Genomic DNA, 21,391 nt, shown 5'->3' with positions numbered 1-21,391 from the left:
CACCTCCCACCCCACCTTTTGAATATCAACAGGTTATTTAATAACCCAGGTGGACAACCTATAAAATGGAAAGACTGATACAGCCTGTGCTAGAGGAAGTATTATACATTACATACATTATAAAATATTGTTTTTCATAATTGAGTGCAGATCCTGCATATGTCCAAGCTTCATGCTATTCTGCTATAACACATATAGCAGAATGTCAGCCCTGCTGCATGTTTTAAATGAATAAAAATACTCTGAAAAACTACAGAAAACATTTTCCTTCACAATAAAAGTCGCCAGTATACCAATGTAGACACCAGCCATGCACATCAACATGATGTTTCTCTACACTGGATCCAGAAATGCATGATGTAGACAAATTGATCACAATATTTTCTGACCAAAAAAAAACCTAGAGTGAACCAGTTTTTATTTTCTTTATTTCTGTTGTCATCATCCTGTAGGAGCATTTGTCATCAGTACGTCTCAAACATCGGAAAGTGTGCACACATCTACATGGTCTTTTAAATACACTTACACAGGCAAAGAGGGGCTGGGGGAGCAGGGAGGCAAGAATATAGGAAGCATAGAAAAACACTGGAGGGGTAGCTGACATTGGGGCTGGAAAAGGAGGGGAGGGGGGCAGAGGAATTTCACAATGGTGAGCAGAGAATATGCTAGTGCTGTTTTGTTTTTTACTTTTTTTTTTAATGAATTCTAACAGCTGCAAGTTGAGGGTATTTTTTGTTTCTGCTTTCATTTCCCGTAAAGTTACTGGTTCAATCACACAAAAGGGTCAGCTAGCTGCTCTTTCAAATGGAATGTTTTCATATAAAGCTTCTTACTTTCCTTTTTTTTTTTTTAAAACAACATTTGCTCACTCAAATACATCGTACGACAGCCTCTGCAAAAGGAGAAATGTCACAGGAGCATGAGAGGCCTCTCAGGGATCTGACCTTTCAGTACGGACACTAGGATGCACCCTGGCCATTCACACTCACTCTGAAAAGTTTAAGATTGCTCCAAATAGATCTAATTTCTGAATAATTTATTTGCCATGCCAGCATAACAGCATTGTTATAGCCTAATAAAACCACAGAGCTAATGTAAAACCAAACAAAATAAGAGCAGCCCATTGGTATGCAGAAAAGAAAAAAAAGAAAATCTATTAGAAAGCTAGCCTTTTAGCACTTGACTCGACATAACTGCAGTGGTTATCCACATTTAGGTGCTAATAAGCCAGTGCAGCCACAGGGAACATACAAAACTGTAACAACTTCCACTACAGTGACATATATATAAAAAGAAAACGCAACAAGAGAACACAATTTGTCCAACAATTCCGCACGTATCAGGAAATCATAAGATTAAAATCCAACCAGCGAACAAACAGAAGTTCATGTCCTTTGATTTAAAATGTCACATTTTAGTAGACATGCTCGTGAACCATTCTTCTGCAGGTACAGTTACACACCATGTTTCTGTAAGTTATGCCTCTCACACACAGATGTATCTTTAAGACTAGCGTCTAGTATCAAGTAGCTATATCTTGCATTCAGTACCATATAAATTTTGAATGGACGTTATGCGTGAGTTCACCATAAAGTTTATCCCTATACGAGTGGAATGTCGTGATGCTTTTCACGCTAAAAATATCACTGTACAATCATAAAACCATCAACGCTTTCTGAGACAAACACATCCAGTCAAACCTAAGCATTCAGCCTATCTAAAACAAAACAGAAAAGTCCATGTTTTAGTGAACAGAAATGAACGAAAAGCAAGTAAAGAGTGACTGGGCATGTCCCTTTTAAAGGGGTGATTAAAGAGCAATCTTTAGAATTCAGTTTTTAAAATCCCACTGGAAGGGGTGGAAGGGTTGTTGATGGACGAGACAGTCAATCAACTACAACAGCAGAACCTGTGGGGTCAAATGTAAGGGGGTCACGTTGCAGTGAGGGACCTTGAGAGAACACTGGATGCTTATCAGTGAAGGAGACTGATGGGAAGAGAAGTAATAGTGTGGATTTTTTTTTTTTTTTGAGGGCATCTGAAGCGGAGGCAGCCGGCTCATAAGCCTTGCTTGGCCAGGGCAGCGGTGACATCCTGGGCCAGCGTGGAGAGCTGTGGCGACTCCAGGAGGTTGATGCTGCCGGCAGAGGACAGGCGAGGGGAAGTGCCCCCCGTCTCGACCCCAGGGGAGTGGGTGACGATGATTTCTGCGCCGTGGTCCACTCGAGCTTTGGCTGCTTCCCGGAAGCTCAGCTTGTGGCTCTCAATCTAGCGGGTATGGAGAGAGAGTTTAGGTCAGGGTTGTTTTCTCCTCTTTATTTATACAGAATCTGACAGTAACAGAGACTCTGTGTGCACAAGATATCTGCGTGTTTCTTTTTTACCACAACATTCCCCCCTCCGGGAACATGGCTGGTGTTGTCCAGGGAGCCGACCTTGGCATGGGCCTTTTCTTTAAAGTCCAGCTTCACATTCTCAATACGCACATTACCTCCGCCTGGGAGCAGGACAGCAAGAAAGAGAGGAAAAGCATCAAACCCACGGGGCATCCCTCACCTGCAGGCCAGTGCTTCTCCTAAGCAATGCTCAGGGCAAAGAATCTCTGTCTCTGCAATGCAGTGCATGGAGAGGACACTGTACTCCAAGACAGCACAAGGACCAGGTTTGACTTAGTAAATGTTGTATATACATTATCATGTAAGGCCAGAGGATATGGCTGAAATTCTACTTTGACACACACATTATTACAGTATGGCAAACATGTAAAATCATATATAAGATAGTTAATTTGATGTTTAGAGAAATGAAGTGCCATTCCACTTTTATGCAGAAATGTGTAAATGAATAACATAATATCACACAAAAAGCATTGTCTCAGGTGCTTTTCCTTTGCCTCTTCTGAGACACAGTTTTGAAATTATTTCTATTGGAGGCAGTTATTTCATTTGAAGGTCCACTGTATTACTGCAGCTCTGTGTGGTACCTGGCCTGTGGTGGATGTTGGACATAGAGCCACATTTGGAGGTGACGTGGCTCAAGTTGATCTTCTTGCTCTGGATTTGGATCTATGGGCAGCAGCACATTGCATTTATTAATGTAACGTTCACAAGAAAAGGACAGTGTGGGGAAAATGATGCGCTCTGCAAACACCTTGAAGGGACGGAAGCTACACAAAGTAATGGACATGAAATGAGGAGTAAGATGATATGATATGTTAAAAAACAAAACAAAAAGTCGGTATAGAAAAGTGACAAATCAGTCGTGAGACGACAACATGAATCTGTGAATGAAGAGATGCTGATGTCAGTTCCCTGCAGAGAGGTTGACATGAAAGCAAGCAGCGACAGCACAGACATCAAACACATACAGGACACAGGCACTATGTGACGTTAAAGGGAGCAGGTGCTTCAATTAAACCTTATTGTCCATGGGGTGATATGAATTAGTATGACTACAAACACTGTTAAAAGATATGGTGACAGTCCTGCATGCTGTAAAATTCTGTGTATGTTGAAAATGTATTGACTATGCACAGATACCGTATGTTGTGCCCCAGACATATTTAAAATATATATATATTTCTGGTGCAAATGCACACATATAAAATTAATCATATTTGCTTCTGAGGCAGAAAACACAGTTGATAAAGATAAAGACATCCCACAACAACAATGCACACAACAACACTTTCATACCTAAATGTACAGGTTTATTAGAATGAGAGAATTCAGAGAGAAGCTTTTGAATGTGTGTGTGTTTATGCTTTTCTGCGGAGTCACTCACGTTTCCTCCTCCTGCTGAGTGCTGGATTTTGTCCAACGAGCCACATTTAGACTGAACGTGGCTAAAGTCCAGTTTAACGCTTGGAATCATGACCTGGGAATGACAGGGTGACTTCTTTTATACAAACAGCCAACACTGAAGGCTTTCTAAAACAGGATGGGGGAGCTTAAAAAAAGAGACCCATGTCCCCCTCCCCACCTCCCCGTCCTGCATAAAATAATCCTGTGAGTGTCCCAATTTTAAATCCACCACCTATCAATCTGTCAGAGCTCAATGTAGCATTTCAATTTCAGATGATCTACGACCACAGAAAACAAACGGAAGCCTTTTATTGATGGAGTTTAGTTTTTTATGTGTGGATAAAGGCAGTTGGCCTTGTAGTGCTGAAATCCATGGAGTCTTGAACTTGCCCTTCTTTTAACAAGAGTTGTTATAGCACCCGGAAGCTTTTCTAAAAGAGTTTAATTCCCAAGTGCAACATCCACTATTTGTACAAGTGCTGAAGACATAAATTCCCAAAACAGGCTTACAAGAGTGACGCAGTGAACTTTTCTTCTCGGTTGGCAAAGAAGTAACATGGATGTATTACACTTAAGAAATAAACCCTTCATTTGCTTGGCAGAAACAAGCCAATGGCAGACAAACAGAAGGGTCAACAGATGAACACATAAAAGTAGCATGAGAGAGTGACACAGCAGCCCCAGCTGAAAAGAGAAGGAGAGAAAAGAGGAAGAGAAAGGCGTACATACATTGCCTCCTTTGGGCGTGTGCTTCAGATTATCCTTGGAGCCGCACTTTGACTGAACATGACTGAAGTCCAGCTTCTCGGTTAAAATGTGAACCTAAAACAAAATCGAATATAAAAAAAGAAAGAAAACACTATATGTGCCTCGTTTAATTAGGTCAAGTGTGCGATGAGTGATCAATGTGTCTTCACATGCATTTACAGTTAACATGTATTTACATTCACAGTACTTTTCTTTGTGCTTTTGTGCAGAGATCTAAGAAGTGATTTTTCTTTTCTGGTGCTCTTGCGCCCCGTTATCGAAGTGCACCTTTAACGCAGCCCTCATCACTGCTCAGTCAGTCACTGTAAGTCGGTACAGGGAGAGAGTGTGGGAACCCTGAGCAACCAGTAGGAATCGCTAAAGCAGCAACAGAGATCTGATCCCTCACCGGCTTCAAATATTTTTCAGAGCTGCTCTGCAGGGAGAAATAATCTAACTGGCCAAGTTAAATCTTGAGATTTAAGCTCAAAGAAAAATTCAAAAGGTGACCATGGTGGTAATTAATATTATGAAACAGACAAATGATCAAATATGGATATATGTAATATTTGTAACCTCACTGATGCTCATTAATTGTGATTTGGCACAACCATTTAAGGTATTTCTGCCTCGTGCACCACTGTGTGTTGTTATATAAAACAGAAATAATATAAAAAATACCTAATATCCAATTTTCAATGTGAACACAGACAGAAGTTAAATGAAAAGAGAAAGGGGTTTAGAGAAAAAAAACACAAGAGTCCTGACAACAAGCCTCTGTCTCTGGTCTACACTGACCTGGATTCTCCTGACAGCTCTTCCTCTAAAGCTAAAACCCACACACACACACACACACTCACACACAGACACACACATATGGATGCACACACTGTTCTAAATATCCATTTCACAGTTTTGTTTCTCTTTTCTTTCATTTTACTTTGCAGTTACTCTGTGCTGTCCCATCTACAGCTGTTGCAGCACAAACAGCTGCAAGGTCAACCAATGACAAAGCACTGGAACTGAACTCAGCAAAGTAAAATTATACATATTTTGAAGATTTAACACCAGAGCTAAACATATTATTTAATTAATTCATCAGTCAATTGACAGAAGATAAATCAGAAACTATTTCCATGATCAATCATCAATCGACAGCCCTTCTTTCATGTCTTTAATGTCAAAATAAAATGAATTCAAATAATTTTATGATTATAAAAGATGTCAAATAATGTTATCAAATGTCATTTTTTTTGGTCGATTTAACATAGAAAATTAAAACATCCCCTCTTTAATCTGACACTCCAGTATAACACAGACTGTGCTCAACAAAACCTGCTGTGCTGCTTCTCAAAGCCATGCGTCACCCAGCTTCATTAAAAATTTCTGCTCCTATGTCACATTTCTCCCCAAAGAGGAGAGGCGAGCCGGCAAAGTGACAGTGGGTTGCCTCCTCCTCCATATTTCACAGGGGTTAATGAAAAGTCTCACCTCTGTAATACTCTGAGAACATTAAGACTGTCTGTTGCCTTGGTTATGTGATGAAAAATTTGCAGTCTATCAGTCAGCCACACATCTGTTACAACCCACAGACAAAGACTAGAGGAATAAGACTTTGCCTCTTTTGACTGCATGAAATTCATGCATTCTTACATTTACATCAAGGGTATTCATTATTATCATTATATGGATAACAGAGGTGAGTGTGTGCATGATGATATTCTTGGAAGAAAAAGGAAAACTGCAAAGCTGAAGTGACATAAGGTGGAACTTTAACTTAAGAACTGAGTTCTCAGTTAAAAACAGTATCTCTTTGGAACTTAAAATTTTCATTGCACAATCCTCTTCAGTTCAGCAGGGGCTGCTGGGTAAATCTGGCTCTTTTTGAGGATCCACCAAGAGACTGTTTTGTTTGAAACCCAAAAAAAAGAAGAGGGAAGAGTGAACCGAGGTGATATTTTCATCCTGTGTCCTTGATACAACTTCTCAATAAGTAATTGCACCCGCTTGCAGTTATTATTAGTCAGAGCCGGAGGGAAACTCTTGCAACGGTAATGACGAAAGCAGTTCCCCCAGGGAAATGATCCTGCAGGTTGACTGCTCTGTGGAGGTATTCTTGGGAGCATGGCTGTTTAAAATCTCATTATTTTAGAAAAGACCAACACATGACGTTTGTGGTAGAGCTGAAGCTTTTTCCAGCAGGGAGAAATTTGGGAAAAGGTAAGAAGAAGAGAGACAAAGAGACAGTCAGGGGAAGAGGCCAGAGGCAGCCGGTGACGGTTGATCCAGACTGACGGAGATGACAGCAGACAGGGAGAGGGCAAGGGACAGTCAGAGGAAGCAGACAGACAGTGACGGCACGGCAGGGGTTTAGAGGCAGGGCAGTCAGTGAGTGAAAATGGAGATGTGGAGAGAAATATTTGAGTATTTTACAACATTTCTACAAGTCAGAAAGAAAAAAGGAGGCAAAGAAGGGGAATAAATGAAAGGAAAGGAAACCCACTGCTTAAACTCTCAGTTTCTGTCTCTTTTTAGAGAAGCTGTTCCAGCAGTTAATTTGCTGTGGAATCACAAACCCACCAGAAAGGTCCAGCAATAACAAAACAGTCAGGACAGATGAAAATTTAATTTCTAAGCTGCTTTAAGTACAAATTAACATTCAACAGCTACAAATAACTACAGGTACTACAAGGTTTCAAGAATAAAGAGAAATAATTCGAAGAAATTATACTGTTAGAATTTAAGTGTAATAATACTATCAGTCTTGCTTTATTTGCAGTACTAGTGGGAGATGGTATCAAAAAACAACTGACTATTTATCCTTATTCAGACAAATTGCATATCTTTTTCTTAAGGTGTACAATATGACTTTATCCTTTTCTGCCCTCTTGTGGCACAATTAGGTAAATGTGTGTCTTTCTGTGTGCTGTAAAGATTTCTTGCCAGAGTGACAACATTTTGCAGAATGAAGACTTCTTGCCTCCATGTGTTTTGAACCTGGGTTTATGTGATTCCATACCTGAATAACACTATGACTGTAGTGTTCCAGCAGAGCCCCGTTACCTGTCCGCCTTTCGGCTGATGCTTGAGGTTGGCGGTGGACCCGATCTTGGACTTCACATTCTTCAGGTCAGGCAGGGGCTGATTGAGAACCTTCAGCTGCCGTTGGGCGGAGGACGGTGACTTGGGCGGGGTTCGGATCACCGCCACCTTCTTCTCCTGGAGGACGCTGAAGGACTTGGGTGTGTGGCTGCCGGGGGTGCGCGAACCTGGGGTCCGGCAGGAGTAGCTGGGGGGCGTACCAGGAGTGACGGCAGAGGAGCCAGGGGTGGAGGCGCCACTACGGACTGATCGAGAACGTGCCGAATCTGTACCTACAGGAGACAGGAGAGGTTGGATTAGGACGAGAAGAGGAAGAGGGATGTAGGGATAAGAAAAACCCTTCCTAGAGAAAAAGAAAGAAAGAACATTCAAAAGAGAGACAAACACCTCAGACAAGAGGGAAGACAGACACAAAAGAGCAACAGATGGACTGGTGTGTGTGCGTGTGTGTGTGTGATTCTTCATCTACTTCTGATGATGATGATGATGATGATAATGATAATGATGATAAAGAAACATAACACTCATGGAGCTGTGAACGCTGCCCTGTTTGCACCAAATCTGCTCAGTTTCCACAAAGCAAACAACCCAGGTCAAACAAGAATGTTTGACAAGGAGCATGAAAACACACACAGGCAGCTGAACTCATTTAATGCTGAGGTCTTGTTGCTGGGATACTGGTGCAGAACCAATAAGACCTTGATGCTTAATAAGAACAAAAGGTAGCGACCTGTTGTTATGGATCCCACCTGTTCCTCTGCTAAGGTAACTGCAGGTTTAAGAAAGCCAAATTTACCACGTTAAAAATACTTCAGTGTTGAATAACAAATTTGGAATCAAAAATATATAAACAGACTTTTTGAAACCTGCAGACACCTTTCAGAATAATGTGTGACCAAGATGAGTGAACAAATGCTTTGTCAATGGATGATGCTCACTCCTATACAGAGAATAAGTCCTTACGTTGGAGTTAAAATAAAAACACTATGTGTTGCCAACTAGATGTCATATGTTGTTGATGAGGGTCTAACAGGAGCTACTGGGTGGTCTACCTGCCATACTAGGGGCTCTTCCAGACCTGCTGTCCGCTCTGGACTCGGTACGGATCGCTTTGGAGAAGAGGAGAGGCAACAGGACAAGGAGGTGAAGGGAGGTGGGAGGCAGAGAAGAGCAGGGCAGGGTGTGGAGGGCGGCATGAGTTAAGATGTCATAAAGTGAACCAAGTTAGTGAGTTAGGAGAGTTAATAAAATCAGTGAAAAGGCAATCTGCTGTGTAAGGGAGGCAAACAAGGTGGAACGTGTGCGTGTTCTTACAGGTTGGCCTGGAGGGGGTGCTGTCCTCTTGCTCAGCAGCAGGGATGTGGCGTGTCAGAGATTTGGCCGGCCTGGGGAGGGATGACCTCTTCTCTGGGCTGCGGTATGCTCTCTCCTGAATTAACACACACACACACACACCAAAGAATCAATACCCAGGCTTCATCACATGCAGCGTGCATGGACTTTGGTTACAGCTGCCTGTCAATCCCTCTCTCTTTCATTTTACCTGCTCTGCCCATTTGTTTGGCAGAGGGGACGGGTGGGAGCATGCAGAGGAGGGGCGGGCCTCTCTGAGCTCAGCCTCCACCAGGGGGCTCCGTTTCAGGCTACAGGCAGAGCCAGGCCGGGGGGGATGGTGATCGGACCCCCGACGCTGCACTGCCATCTTTAACAGAACGGCCCTCGTGGGGCTCTGGGCCCGAAACCGTGATGAGAGGCGGGAGAGCATGCAGGATAGATGGACCATGTGCAGGCAGGGGTGACAAACAGATGGAGAAATGAAGAAGTGAGATGGGATGAAAATAAAATGAAATTTATGGTTCACAGGGAAACATTACATGAAAGTGTATGTTAAATTGTATCATCATATCTATTCCATTTTTAGAAAGGTTGAATTATTAAGGAAGAAAGAGTTTTGGAATTGTCATCATTTGGGTGATCGCCCAGCACATGTTTTTTTTAACTGGTAAAATGTGCGTGGCCACTGCAGTTTGATTTCTTTACTCACAGGTTTTCTCTGGCGAGACTGCTACAGACAGGGATAGAGGCAGGCATGCAAGACAAAATGAATACGCACACAGAGAAATGAAAAGATGCAAATGCAAACATGCAGAAAAGAATAAAAGGAAGACGATACTGAGTTTGTTATGCAAACAATAGATCCCATGATGCAACACAGAGTTGTGTGGTGAAATATACTGAAAGACAAATGCGACAACTGCTGGCAAGGATGTAATGCTCCGTAAACTGATGCAACTTCAGTGTACTTGACAAAATTAAACTGGATTGAACAGAGGACTGATGCAAGGATTCAATACTGTAGCTTATCATCACCTTGTGTCTTTTATTTCTTCCTATGTTTTACTGATGTGCAGCCAGTCAATATATCATTGAATTTAAATTTAGATACAATAAAAACAACTCATAGTAATTACCCACTATTAATAAATGACAATTATAGCCAATATGAGTGTGTGTACATGATTGCGTGTGTGTGTGTGTCACAGATGATAGTACTTACAGTGGTTCTCTCCCTGGACTGGTGGGCCACACTGAGGGGCTGATGGCTTTCCACACCTGTAAAGAAAACAGTCCTAACTGTAATAATCAATGTACACCAGCAGAGGGAGACATTTCTGAGTGAGAACACATGCTCACACAAACACACACACATACAGTACACATCCATATGCATTGTGTAGTCTGAACAGACAGTCCAGACAGGGTTTTTGCTGCAATGTGTTCTAACGACAGACATGTCCCGATGACAGAAATCAGATAATCACACATCAAAATACTCGCTTTAAAGCATTTTTGTCAGTCTCTCTTCACATTCACACTTTTTCACACCAACTGATCCGAACACACAACTTTGAAGCCATTTCCAGCAAACACAGAAAAGTGAGCCGTAAACCCAAAGTAGCTGTTTTCCTCATAAAAATACAAACTACAGCATCAGCGAGCACAAAAAACAACAACAAACAAACGTGAAAATGAAGCCAAACAGCTGAAAATGCATCATTTTGACGAGGATAAAAACTAAACCACAAAACAAAAGACCAAAGAAAAAGTGTGAAGACATGTCGATGGAGAAAAACAGAGAAAATGTGGTGTTTTAAAAATGCACATTATATTTGCCAGCTACATTGGACCCGCTTATTTTCTCAAAAAGCCATCAATAGAGAGAGCCAACATTTTCATTTGTCATTACTTTGTTTTTTCTCATTAATGAAGACAACTGACTTTGTACAAAAGTCACAGTACCTTTGAGGAAGTTATTAAAAACGGGTGATTATTGGTACCTAAGTCCTACACAGGGCGCTCAGCACCTTGTGATTATCTCTTGGGCCTCTTCGGTACTGTACTATGGTAACATTTGGTTTCACTCTCTCTATCCACGGCACTGATTCCTGGTGAAAAGTGTTCACCTGTGGCCTTGCGTCTAGCAGAGCCGTGAAGCAGAGCAGGCCTAGGATGTCTGGCTGCCGCTTTGGCTACACTCTTTCGAGACGGAGAACGACTTTGGAGGGCTGACACTTTATTCTGGTCAGCCCTCCTCATGCCTACTGGCAAAAAGGAGAGACAGGATTATACCAACATGCAAATACCTCAGTTAAATGTACAACAGAGAGGCAAATCTGTGTTTAACATTAAGTTACACAAGTGACAATGCTATTGAATAAAAAGTATAAATACAAAAGCACAGTGTTAAAAATTAAGTAGATAATTTCTTTTAAGCTGAACAATATTTCTTCTTGAATACAGAATTGAAACCTTTTTTCTTCTTCATCTCCTCTCTTGGATGGTGGATGGGTACTTTGCGGGACACTTTTCTCTCAGTAGTGCCAGGGTTGGCCCTTCCTCTGCCAGGGGCCCGTTTAGCGGGTCTGTCCACCACCACAGGTGTACTGCTAGAACTCTGGGTGTGAGGAAGGGCTTCGATTTGCTCAGTCATAATACTTTTGTCATCATCTGCAGTGGAGAAGGATCAAAAGAGGACTAATTCTCCACACTCATCATTCAGATTTAGCAGCAACAAGCTTTCTGATGCTATCTAGAATTTAATATAAAAACAATAAGTTAAATATACATTCAATTTAAAAAAATTTTTTTTAGAATTGTTAATTTATTCACTTTACAAGCTGCAGTACCTTGTGAGTCCATCCAGCCACTGTCTGTATCTAGGATGGAGATGTCAATGGTGGTTTCATCATCATTAGCTGCCTGACTGGTGTGATGGGACACATCAGAAGTCTCTTCCACCTCCTGACCAATCTCGACGTCTTTCTCCTCCTCCACCTCCCCCATCCTCTTCTCACCCTCCTCTTCCATCATTTTCTCCTCTTTTCCTTCACGTATCTCATCAGAGCCCACTTCCTCCTCATCCTGCTGTTTCTTCTTCTTCCATTCTTCTCTATTGATTTGTGGATCTTCTGCTACTTCATCTTCCTCCATCCCTTCATCTCTACCTCCTTCCTCAGTTGTATGTGGCAGCTCGTGGTCAGAGCATGGAGACAAGTGTGAACTGTCTGTCGCCGGCTCTCCGTCGCCACTGTTTTGAGCACTGTGACTCCAGTCATCTGCTCCAGACTTGGGGTCATCTTCCAACAGCTGGTCACCTACCATCAGCCTCACCTCCTCTGTCTTTTGCTCTTCCTTTCTGAATTCAGATTGGCCTGTCTTGGGAAGAACAGGCTCTTCAGCTTCATCCATTATTTCTTGAGGCTCTTCAGCAATCTCAATATCATCTTCATCCTCTGCTTCCTCCTCTACTTGTGCTTGAGGTATGATAATGATGGGGGAGGATATTTGTGGCTTTGGTGTTCCTTTTTCCAGAGTCACATCCTGTAACTGGATTTGTGCATCTTTCTCATCTGAGGGCGTTTTAGTGCTTAAATCCTGAACAGCTTTTGAGGTCTCCTGCTTTTCAATTATTTCTGATGTTGCAGGTGCACTGTGCTCACCTTCAATCTTCTTGTCATCTTTTTCTTTATTCTCTCCTAAAGACTGAGATGATGCTGAAGGTATGTCTGTGTTTGAAATTTCTGGTTCTTCACTACTTTTTTCTGATTCTTTCAGTTCAGTTGTCGGCACTTCTTTGTCTGACTCTGGTTGCTTATTATCAATCCCCTCAGACGTCAGATCGTTCTCTGCTTTGACCTCTGGTAACACATCTTTCCTAGCTTTCTCTCCAGTGTCTTGGCTTTCTGAGGGTGTGTCATCTGGGGACTTGGGTGTGGTGGGTGTCGGGGGAGCCTTGCTTCCAGTTTCGGTAGGTGTGAAAGTAAAGGAATTGTCTGGTGGGATGGGAGAAGCCTCTCTGGAGGGGTCTTTTTCAACATCTACCTCAGGGATTGCTTGGATCTTTATGTCACCAGGCAGGCCAGTCTCCAAACGAAACTCAGACAGCCTGTCTTTTGAAGATGTCATTGGGATTCTTAGGCGATCAGGTTTTCCTCCACTTGTCACAGCTCTTTCAAGGATCAGGGTGCTTTTTACTGGTGAATCTTTCTTCTCAGTTACTGTTTTCTGAGAAATCTCAGATGTAGTCCCTTTGTGATCTGGTTGCTGGAATCCCTTGTGAACAGCTTCAGCTTCTATGGCCCCAAGCTCCTCTTCAACTTCTCCCTCCACAGAAGGGAAACGTTGGTGTGGAGAGTCCCCAGGACTGGGTACATCAGCAGGAGAAGGCATGGGCCCTGAGTACTCGCTGAAAACACAGTAGCCCAGGTCCTCCAGCTGTCTTTCTCTGCCCACCACTCGTGAGGTCTGATCTCCCAAGGCAAGCTTGGCCAAAGAATTCCCGACCAGAGCTGACACATCAGTAGGCACTGACTTTCGTCTCATGTGGTCAACCTCTCTCCTCTCTAGTGATGGCTGAGGCAGGGCTCCAGCCAGGTCCAACATCTCAGAAAGGTTGCTTGCTTGCTCAAAACTGGAACTGTGCGTGTCAGAAGAGCGAGGAGCTTCTGCTTTGGAAGGCAAATCCTCCGCTGATTCAGTCGAAGTTGGGGTAATGGAGACAGCTGGTGGAAACTTGGGTTCATCACTCTCCACGGATGGTATTGAAGGGTTAACTTCAGATTCATCAAAACTTCCACTGATTGGACACAAGCTTTCTGAGAAGGTCTTTGACTTCTCTTCCTTTGTTGTCTGTCCTGCTGAGAATCCAACAGTAATGTTCAAGGAGAGGCTTCTCTGTTCTAATGACATCTTACCAGGAGATGTCCTGACTTTCTTCCGTTGTTGCTCCTCTAGCTTCTGCATAGAGCCTTCAGTTTCCCCACTTAACTTTGTCTCAGCTGCTGTGCTGAGTTCATAATAGCTCTGAGTTTGTGGTGACTCCTCCTCTTTGTGGCTTTTTGAGGATGTCTCAAAGTAGGCTGTTGCTCCTGGTTCATGTTCTACAAACATTTCTGATGTGGCTTTCAACTCTGTACCATGTTCTGGACTTGATTTGACTGTTTCTTGTCTTTGGTCAGCTTTCTGAATATCAGCCACTGGCGTCTCATGTAATCCAATGCCACTATCGTGCTCTGTCTTATTCATCCCCTCAATTGTCTCTGGTTTTTCCTCGCTTTCGTTCGTAGGGGCTCCTGATTTTCTTGGTGAGACACTTCTCTCTTTTTCCTCTGTCAAATCTTTTGAGGACTCTTCTGCCACTGAAGAGTGTTTCACCTCTTTTGCTTTGGACTCTACAAGCAGACGGCCATCTGCAGCCTCTTCTACAACATCCTTTTTGTCTTGGCTACCCAGCTCGACTGAGGAGGTGTCAGGGAGATTTTTATCTTTCACAGAGGGAGGAGGAGGTTCGGTCGAGACGAGCTGAGGTTCATCTTCTTTCATAGCAGACTCAGAAGATGCCTTACTGAGACACTCTTCAGGCTGGGCTGTGAGTTTGAAGGATACTGTACAACTCTGTGCTGAGTGATATTTGCTAAAAGCTTTGCTAGCAGCATCCACAAAAGCTAGCCAATACAGTCAAGCCGAGGCCCTCTGCACATAGATACAGTAGCTCTCCATCAAGCAAAACACACAGCACAGTGTATTTTGTGGCAGGCCACAACAGCACAGGGGGGATCACAGCACCTAAGATAGCGTGCAGAACTGGAATGAAGGAATGAGTTGCATGATGTTAGATGATAAGAAATAAATGTACACAAATATATTGAATTCCTATTGCAATACACAAGGATTGACAAAAATGGTCAACCCCATGACTACATTATTAGAAGAAACTTTCATTTGATGCAGTTAGCTGTTAATGGTGCCATTACAGTTTCTACTGCAAGTAAAGGAATGTTGTGGATGTGTGGATAAAATTATCAAAGTAAATTAATATAAATTAATATATAGAATATATTATATTGTTGATTTAATTAACCTTAGAGATAAGGATGATGATAAATGTCCAATGAGAGTGGATTATAATGCCCAAAGTGAGATCTTAGTAACAATAGGAAAACAGGATTATCCTATGCCTTGGGATGAAATGAAAACAACATTGAAACTCAAAGCGAGTGATACACAACAGACTTAAAATACATTCAGGACTGATTCATGAAGCACCCATTCAGGTGGGTGTACTCAGAAACACTTTCTTGCACACAATATTCCAGCAAAACCCACATAAAAAAATACAGACAACTAATTCTAGACAGTTTAGACAGTGATATTTGCATTTGCAATGTAGCTGGCAATACAAGTGCAGAAATGATCAACTACAACATGGTTGATCAGGTTTTTCTAATGTCGATCCAATGAAAAGCAAATGGTTATGTTTTGCATGAAAAAGCACAAAATCAAAATGCTACGTCACATCGTTTTGCACACGGCAACGTCAGGTATTGAAGCAGAAGCTCAAGGATTTCAGGGCAACAAAGCTGGAGAAAGATTGGCAGCAAAGCCTGAGTTGCATCACAACTGATAAATCAAGAGTAGAAAGTTTTTGTGCTCATCAACAGAGCACAAGAGGATCATGCAAAAGAGGTAATGGACAGCTCCACATTTACTCTTTATACATCCACACACAAAACCCCGTAAAACCACACACACCTTTTTGTGATGGGCTGTGTTCACCTTGATGACTTCCTCCATTGAGGACCTCAGGCGTCTGGGCTTGCTGGCAGCCCAAAGCCTGGGGCTCTGTTAAACAATCTGCCTGCTCTAAGAGCAAATCTCCTGGCTGCTCATATGTCACTTCCTCTTGGTAACTGCCGGGCTCCTCTGGAGCCTCCTCCTCATCCTGCTGTTGACTGAGAACCCCTACTTTATCTTCTTTGAGCAGGGAAGGGAGACACATGGATCAGACATGGAGGACAACAAAACTGGGGTTACATGGTTTGCAAGACACTTTCAGCTCTGATGGAGATGTATGGGATGCAATCAACACACCAAGCGTAGTCCTGATAGATAAAGATTTAACAACATTAATTTTAAATAACCTTTAAAAAGAGTTTGACTTTAAAATAATAGTTACATCTTCAAATATATGCAACTTTAACTTTAAAATATTTTACAGAAAAACATTACAAAGTCTGATAAAAATTCTCTCTGGATTTTTTTCTGTATCTTGTGTACAGTAAACCCTAAAGCATGCAGTGGGACTATATGATTCTACATTTTGGTGATTGCATGCCACGTGCAAAAAAGGAAATGACTGGAAAACAGACTGTGCTGTTCCCTGTGAGTGAAGAGCTGAAAGTCAAGCTGTGATTTACTCTTGGAGTAATGAGCAAAAGAACAACAAAAGGAGAAGCTGAGAGGGGAAAGCAGACTAATAAGATGAAGGGCTCCAGTGGCAGGTCATGTACTGTTGCCTAAAGGGGGGAAGGATGTTTGTGTTGTGGTCTAGCTCTTGTATCCAGGGTCAATTCTAGTGACATACTGGTGTGTGTTAGGAAAAGGAATATCAAACTAATACTGGCAAAATGGACCAAAGTGTGAATTGGATAGGACAGTGTGGCACATGCTGCAGACTCCTTAAAGGTGGTATGATGATCAGCTGACATGCAAAGCAACAGCGGACCCTGAGACTAAACACTAGGGGATCAGAAGAAAGAGGAGGAGTGGCTGCTGTGTTTTGAGAACAATCTCTTGAAATCCTCCAGATTGAGTGTTTGGTGTCTTCGTTTAGAGATTTTTTTTTTTTGCCACTCTCACCACCATTCACACTCTCATGCTGGATGGGTCTGGAGTGGTTATAAGTGTGTGTACCTTGTGCCACGGGCCCAATCTGCTCAGCGGATGGAGAGGGGGGAGGGGAGGGAGGCAAATTGGCTGAGTCATCCACTGCGAAGGGAGAGACAGAGAGAGAGAGAGAGAAAGAGAGAGAGAGAAAGAGAGACAGACACACACACCGGGAAGACAAGACATGGATGGGAGGAAGGAAATGAAAAACTAATAACTCAAAGCTGACCTTATCTCTGTGGGTGGCCCCTCTTTGAGTTTGAAATGATGGTGGTTGTGTGTGTGTGTGTCTCTGATGAGTTGTGGATGTGGAACACAAATCCCATCCTCCTCTGGGATTTGATTAGTGGCCTGTTGGACTCTCCAGTGCAGATAAATACAGACAGAGCACTAACTTACCTTAGATGGTGTCAAGAAATGCCCAAAAAACATCACATACTGATTCACATGACAGCAGCTCAATATTCAGATTTAGCAAAGAAATATTAAATATATAGTGAATCATATTATTTACATTTGATTCACTATTTTTTTTTTAAAAAAAGGTGAAACAGTTTTCCAGAGATATACAAAAAAACATGGTGAAAACATGCTCTGGCATGTAAGCGTGACATGAAAAGTAAGCCACCAAGTAAGCAGCTTAATCCTCTTTTCTATCTCATTTATCCTGTTCTTCCCTTTAAAAAAAAAAATCTTCAACTTCTTCAGTCTCTCCCTTTTTCTTTGCTTCATTTTCTTCTCAATATACTGAACCTCTCTGTCTTTCTGTATGTTTCTTCCACTCCACAACATCTAACATCCACCAACCTAGGTCCTGACACAATGGATATTATGCTTTATTTTAACCACGCCAAGTGTCTTGAGGGATCACAGCAATGTCGTCCGGCCCTTGGCAGAGCTGTTCACGACTCATTCAAATGTGAAACCATTTGATCTGTTCAAGTGCCTTTTGGGGATTGATCGCTCTTGCCTGGAACTGTGGAACCAATCACATTTACCCACAGCCATCTGGCGGTGAGTGTTAGCAGTCCAATCAATGTCACTGACCCAGTAAGGCATGCACATGCACACTTGCAAACACACCATGTCCGTGTTTCTACCTGTTGTTCCAGGATGTGCAGCTGCTCCACCGTGGTATCCGTTCTCCCTGTAGCCGGAGCTGTAGGCGGAGTACCCATTCTCGCCGTTTTCTTGGCCGTTGGAGGCCCAGTGCTCGTCTGGCTGTCGACCGTCTGCCATGCCTGCCTGCTGGGACACCGGGGAGGGGATGGGTCACCTGTTGGAGAAGATGAAGAGAAGGGGAAGATGAGCATGAGGTATCCAAAAGCAGAGGACGGGGGAAAGCAAGTAGAAATTGAGATGAAGGTTAATAAGAAGATGTGAGCCAAAATATGCAACAAAAAGAGGAAGTCCTCTAAAGCATCTGATCTAATACATGATGGATCCTTCATGGTGAAGTTCACAAGTCAGCCACAGGAGGGAGTAATGAGCCACACGGGTCCTCTACCGGCTCAGCCAACTGGTCTTTGTCTCAACATCCACGTGCTGAGACAGGAGGGAGAGGCCGACAAGATATCTGTGTCTCCTTGGTCATATTTCAGTGTTTTTCACTTTTGCAGTGCATGTGACTCCCACAGACAGTCAGTGCTTCAGATTTTATAAGCTTAAACAGGTGGAGCATGGCATCACAAGGTTTTAGATTTGATACCTACATGTGCCAAACACACACACTCACTCACTGTTAAGGAATTAAAATACTGACTGAATAAAAAAGCATCAAACTAAAACCAACAGGTAGAGAAAAAAACACACAAAACGAGAACAGGAAAAAAAAACGAAACGTGAACACACCCTTCATATCCCCTCACCAGTGATAAGGAGGCTGTTCCCATGGCAACCAGAACAGGTCTTACAGGGGTCCAGCAGATGGGTTTGACAGGCTTACCCCATTCAGACAAAAAAGTGCTCAATACACACAAACACACACACACACACACACACATCTAGACATTTAAGTGCAGCACATGACAGACAGCAGCACCCTCTGCCCACACTGTAGTGCAACAAGCTCTTTCCCATTAATTTCAATAACAAAAGGCTGGTCCCAGTCAATGCATGCACTACTGAACTATCTCCATTCTAATCAAGCATGTTCCCTCATAAAAGCTGCCCCCTTTTCCCCTTCGGAGGAAACATATAATGTTGCTTTTTAAACATGATTAGCAGGGGGCCCTCCCTTGCCTGGCAGCTTAGCTAAATAGCATCATTATCATCAAGCAGCTGCAGCTAATTTCATCAAAACAAATCATCACTGGGACTCCTTTCTTCTTCCTCCCTCCGTCTCGTTTCTGATCTCTCTGTCTTTAAAACCATGAAACTTTGCTATCGCCAACCACCAACTCTGACCTCGTCCTCTTTGTCTTGCTTAAGCTGCTTTTTATTTATTTTTTTTCTTCACTCCTCTTTTTCAAATTCAAATTCTGCTATTAGCCAATGTGAAATTGTACGGCCCCTTGCTATTTGTCTCTTTCTTTCTCCTCTTTCTTTCAGCCTATTCCTCTTCCCTCCTCATTCCTCTCTAAGTCTCTCTCTCCTCTCCCTCCCTGCAGCGCTGCATGACGACAGGCTCACAGTGATCGGGCCTAATGTCTGCTGCAGTGGGAAGATGTGAGGATCAGAGGAGAAAGAAAAAAGGATGAGGAAGAGAGGAGGAGGGGGGAGGAGGAAAAAGACCTACTGACACTCAAAAGACACTGGGCCAAACTGTCTGAGACTGAAAATCTCAGCCCAGGCGAGTCTGGTCCCAGCTGTTGCTAAGGAAGAAAACGGGTGCGCTGACAGCCAGATTGTGCTGATGGTGGTTTAGAATTGCATTGACCTGCTTTCAGCTGCTGTTTTGGCAATAATATGCCGCACTTGGCTTTCACATGGTGTCCCTACAAAGGGTATCATAGACCTTGGCTGCTTACATAAATCCTCCGTGTTCTCATTTGATAGAAAGGCACTTAACTGCAGAGAAAAACACAAGCAATGAACACCTTTTCCCACACAAATTCAAAAGCATTACACCACAGGGGTCCAGACACACGGCAAAAATATTGTCTATAATTTGTTGGCTATGCTGATATTTTTATATTTGTCTGCTTTCTTTTATTAACAGACTGTAAAATACTAGGAACCACCAGCCTTCGTTTGGCTGGATATTATTGAGCATATTATTCATATGAAAGAGTATAAAAACCTAATTCTGTCCTTCCAGGAGGTACAACAGGTCTACATCATATAAATGAAAACCTTTTAAATTCTGAATTTTTACCCTCAGGCCGGCTAATTCACTTAATTTATTCTCTAACTTTTTTACCCTATTAACATTAGATAGTAAACTCATGCCAAATTGTTTATTTTTCTCCTTATGTCTGGGTGTGTCCACCCACCAGACCTTGCTCTCCAGGCACACACTGTCATCCTCGTGTGGTTAATGTGATCAGACATCACCCTCTCTCGTTGCTTCCTTTTAGCTGTTTACCAGTCTTATTGTGTTAGAGAGAAAAGGATAAAGTGTGCAATAGGCATGTTTCTAGACATAACACAAAAAAGCAGCAGGGCTTAAAAAGACATTTTCTGCTCTGAAGGAAAACATACTTGTTCTTTCCTCCGTTTTTCCCCCTACAATTACTCTCCCATTGGAGGATTTAATCTAACAATTTACCAGTCCGCAATTTACCTTATGGCAGTTTGACAAAGTGCAGAAAAATAATGCTTTTATGAGCAGGAAAAACCCAGTTACAGTTACATAAATATATATATATATATATATATATATATATATATATATATATATATATATATATATATATATATATATATATATATATATCTTAAAAAACTGGCAGGAAAAGAAATACTTCAGTAAAGTGCAGGTCTGTCAAATCACTTCTAATTTGTTAAATTAGAAATGAGGTTATTACCCTTTCTGAAGGATCCCTAACTGTTAAATAATGTTTGAGTATTATATTTTCAGAAGGGCTCAGCAGTTAGCCTACGACTGCTCAGCATGTGGACCATCACACTTTCTAATCCTGAAAGGGTTAAATCAACAGTACTAGGAGTCAAAAAAGGACTGTCAAATCCCATCACGTCTCGGGACTGATGTCTTAAATTGAACCTGCCAGCACGATCTCTTACAGAGACGATGTGAAGGTACGGCAGCTGGCCTGAGGCTCGTTTGACTTCCACTGGGCTTCCTACTCTCTCCTCCCTCTTCGCTTTGTCTTTCAACTCCATCGTCTCACACTCTCACAGCCCCCAGCCACACTTTACTCTACCTTCCAGCCCCTGCATCCCTCTTTTCTACCGACACCACCCCACCCCACCCCTAATCCGACCTCACTTCCCTCCCTGTCTGCGCCTCAGCCCCCACCCCTCAACCACCACCACCAGCCCCACCCCAATCTGGGTCACTCATCACGCCTCCATGGAGCGCCGCTCACATCAGAATGTCACCATCCATTTAG

The 21,391-nt window shown here is 42.6% G+C and overlaps 1 protein-coding gene across 1 annotated transcript; it reads right to left on the bottom strand.

Moving 5' to 3' along the window:
- Window positions 1–645: 645 nt before the first annotated feature.
- LOC121178236 (microtubule-associated protein 2-like) lies at window positions 646–21,161 on the bottom strand. Its single transcript, XM_041032798.1, is given in 19 exon segments — window positions 646–2,268; window positions 2,385–2,497; window positions 2,984–3,065; window positions 3,784–3,876; window positions 4,533–4,625; window positions 7,614–7,924; window positions 8,967–9,081; window positions 9,196–9,381; window positions 9,697–9,705; window positions 10,210–10,265; window positions 11,117–11,254; window positions 11,463–11,660; window positions 11,840–14,320; window positions 14,396–14,578; window positions 15,768–15,965; window positions 16,905–16,979; window positions 17,978–18,125; window positions 18,128–18,153; window positions 21,047–21,161. Coding segments are annotated over 19 exon segments (4,830 nt in total). The 3' UTR covers window positions 646–2,058.
- Window positions 21,162–21,391: the final 230 nt, after the last annotated feature.

Source organism: Toxotes jaculatrix, chromosome 24 (assembly GCF_017976425.1).
Source record: "Toxotes jaculatrix isolate fToxJac2 chromosome 24, fToxJac2.pri, whole genome shotgun sequence".
Taxonomy (NCBI): domain Eukaryota; kingdom Metazoa; phylum Chordata; class Actinopteri; family Toxotidae; genus Toxotes; species Toxotes jaculatrix.
The sequence above is the reverse complement of the archived record's forward strand: the minus strand, read 5'-3'. Positions and strand labels throughout refer to the sequence as shown.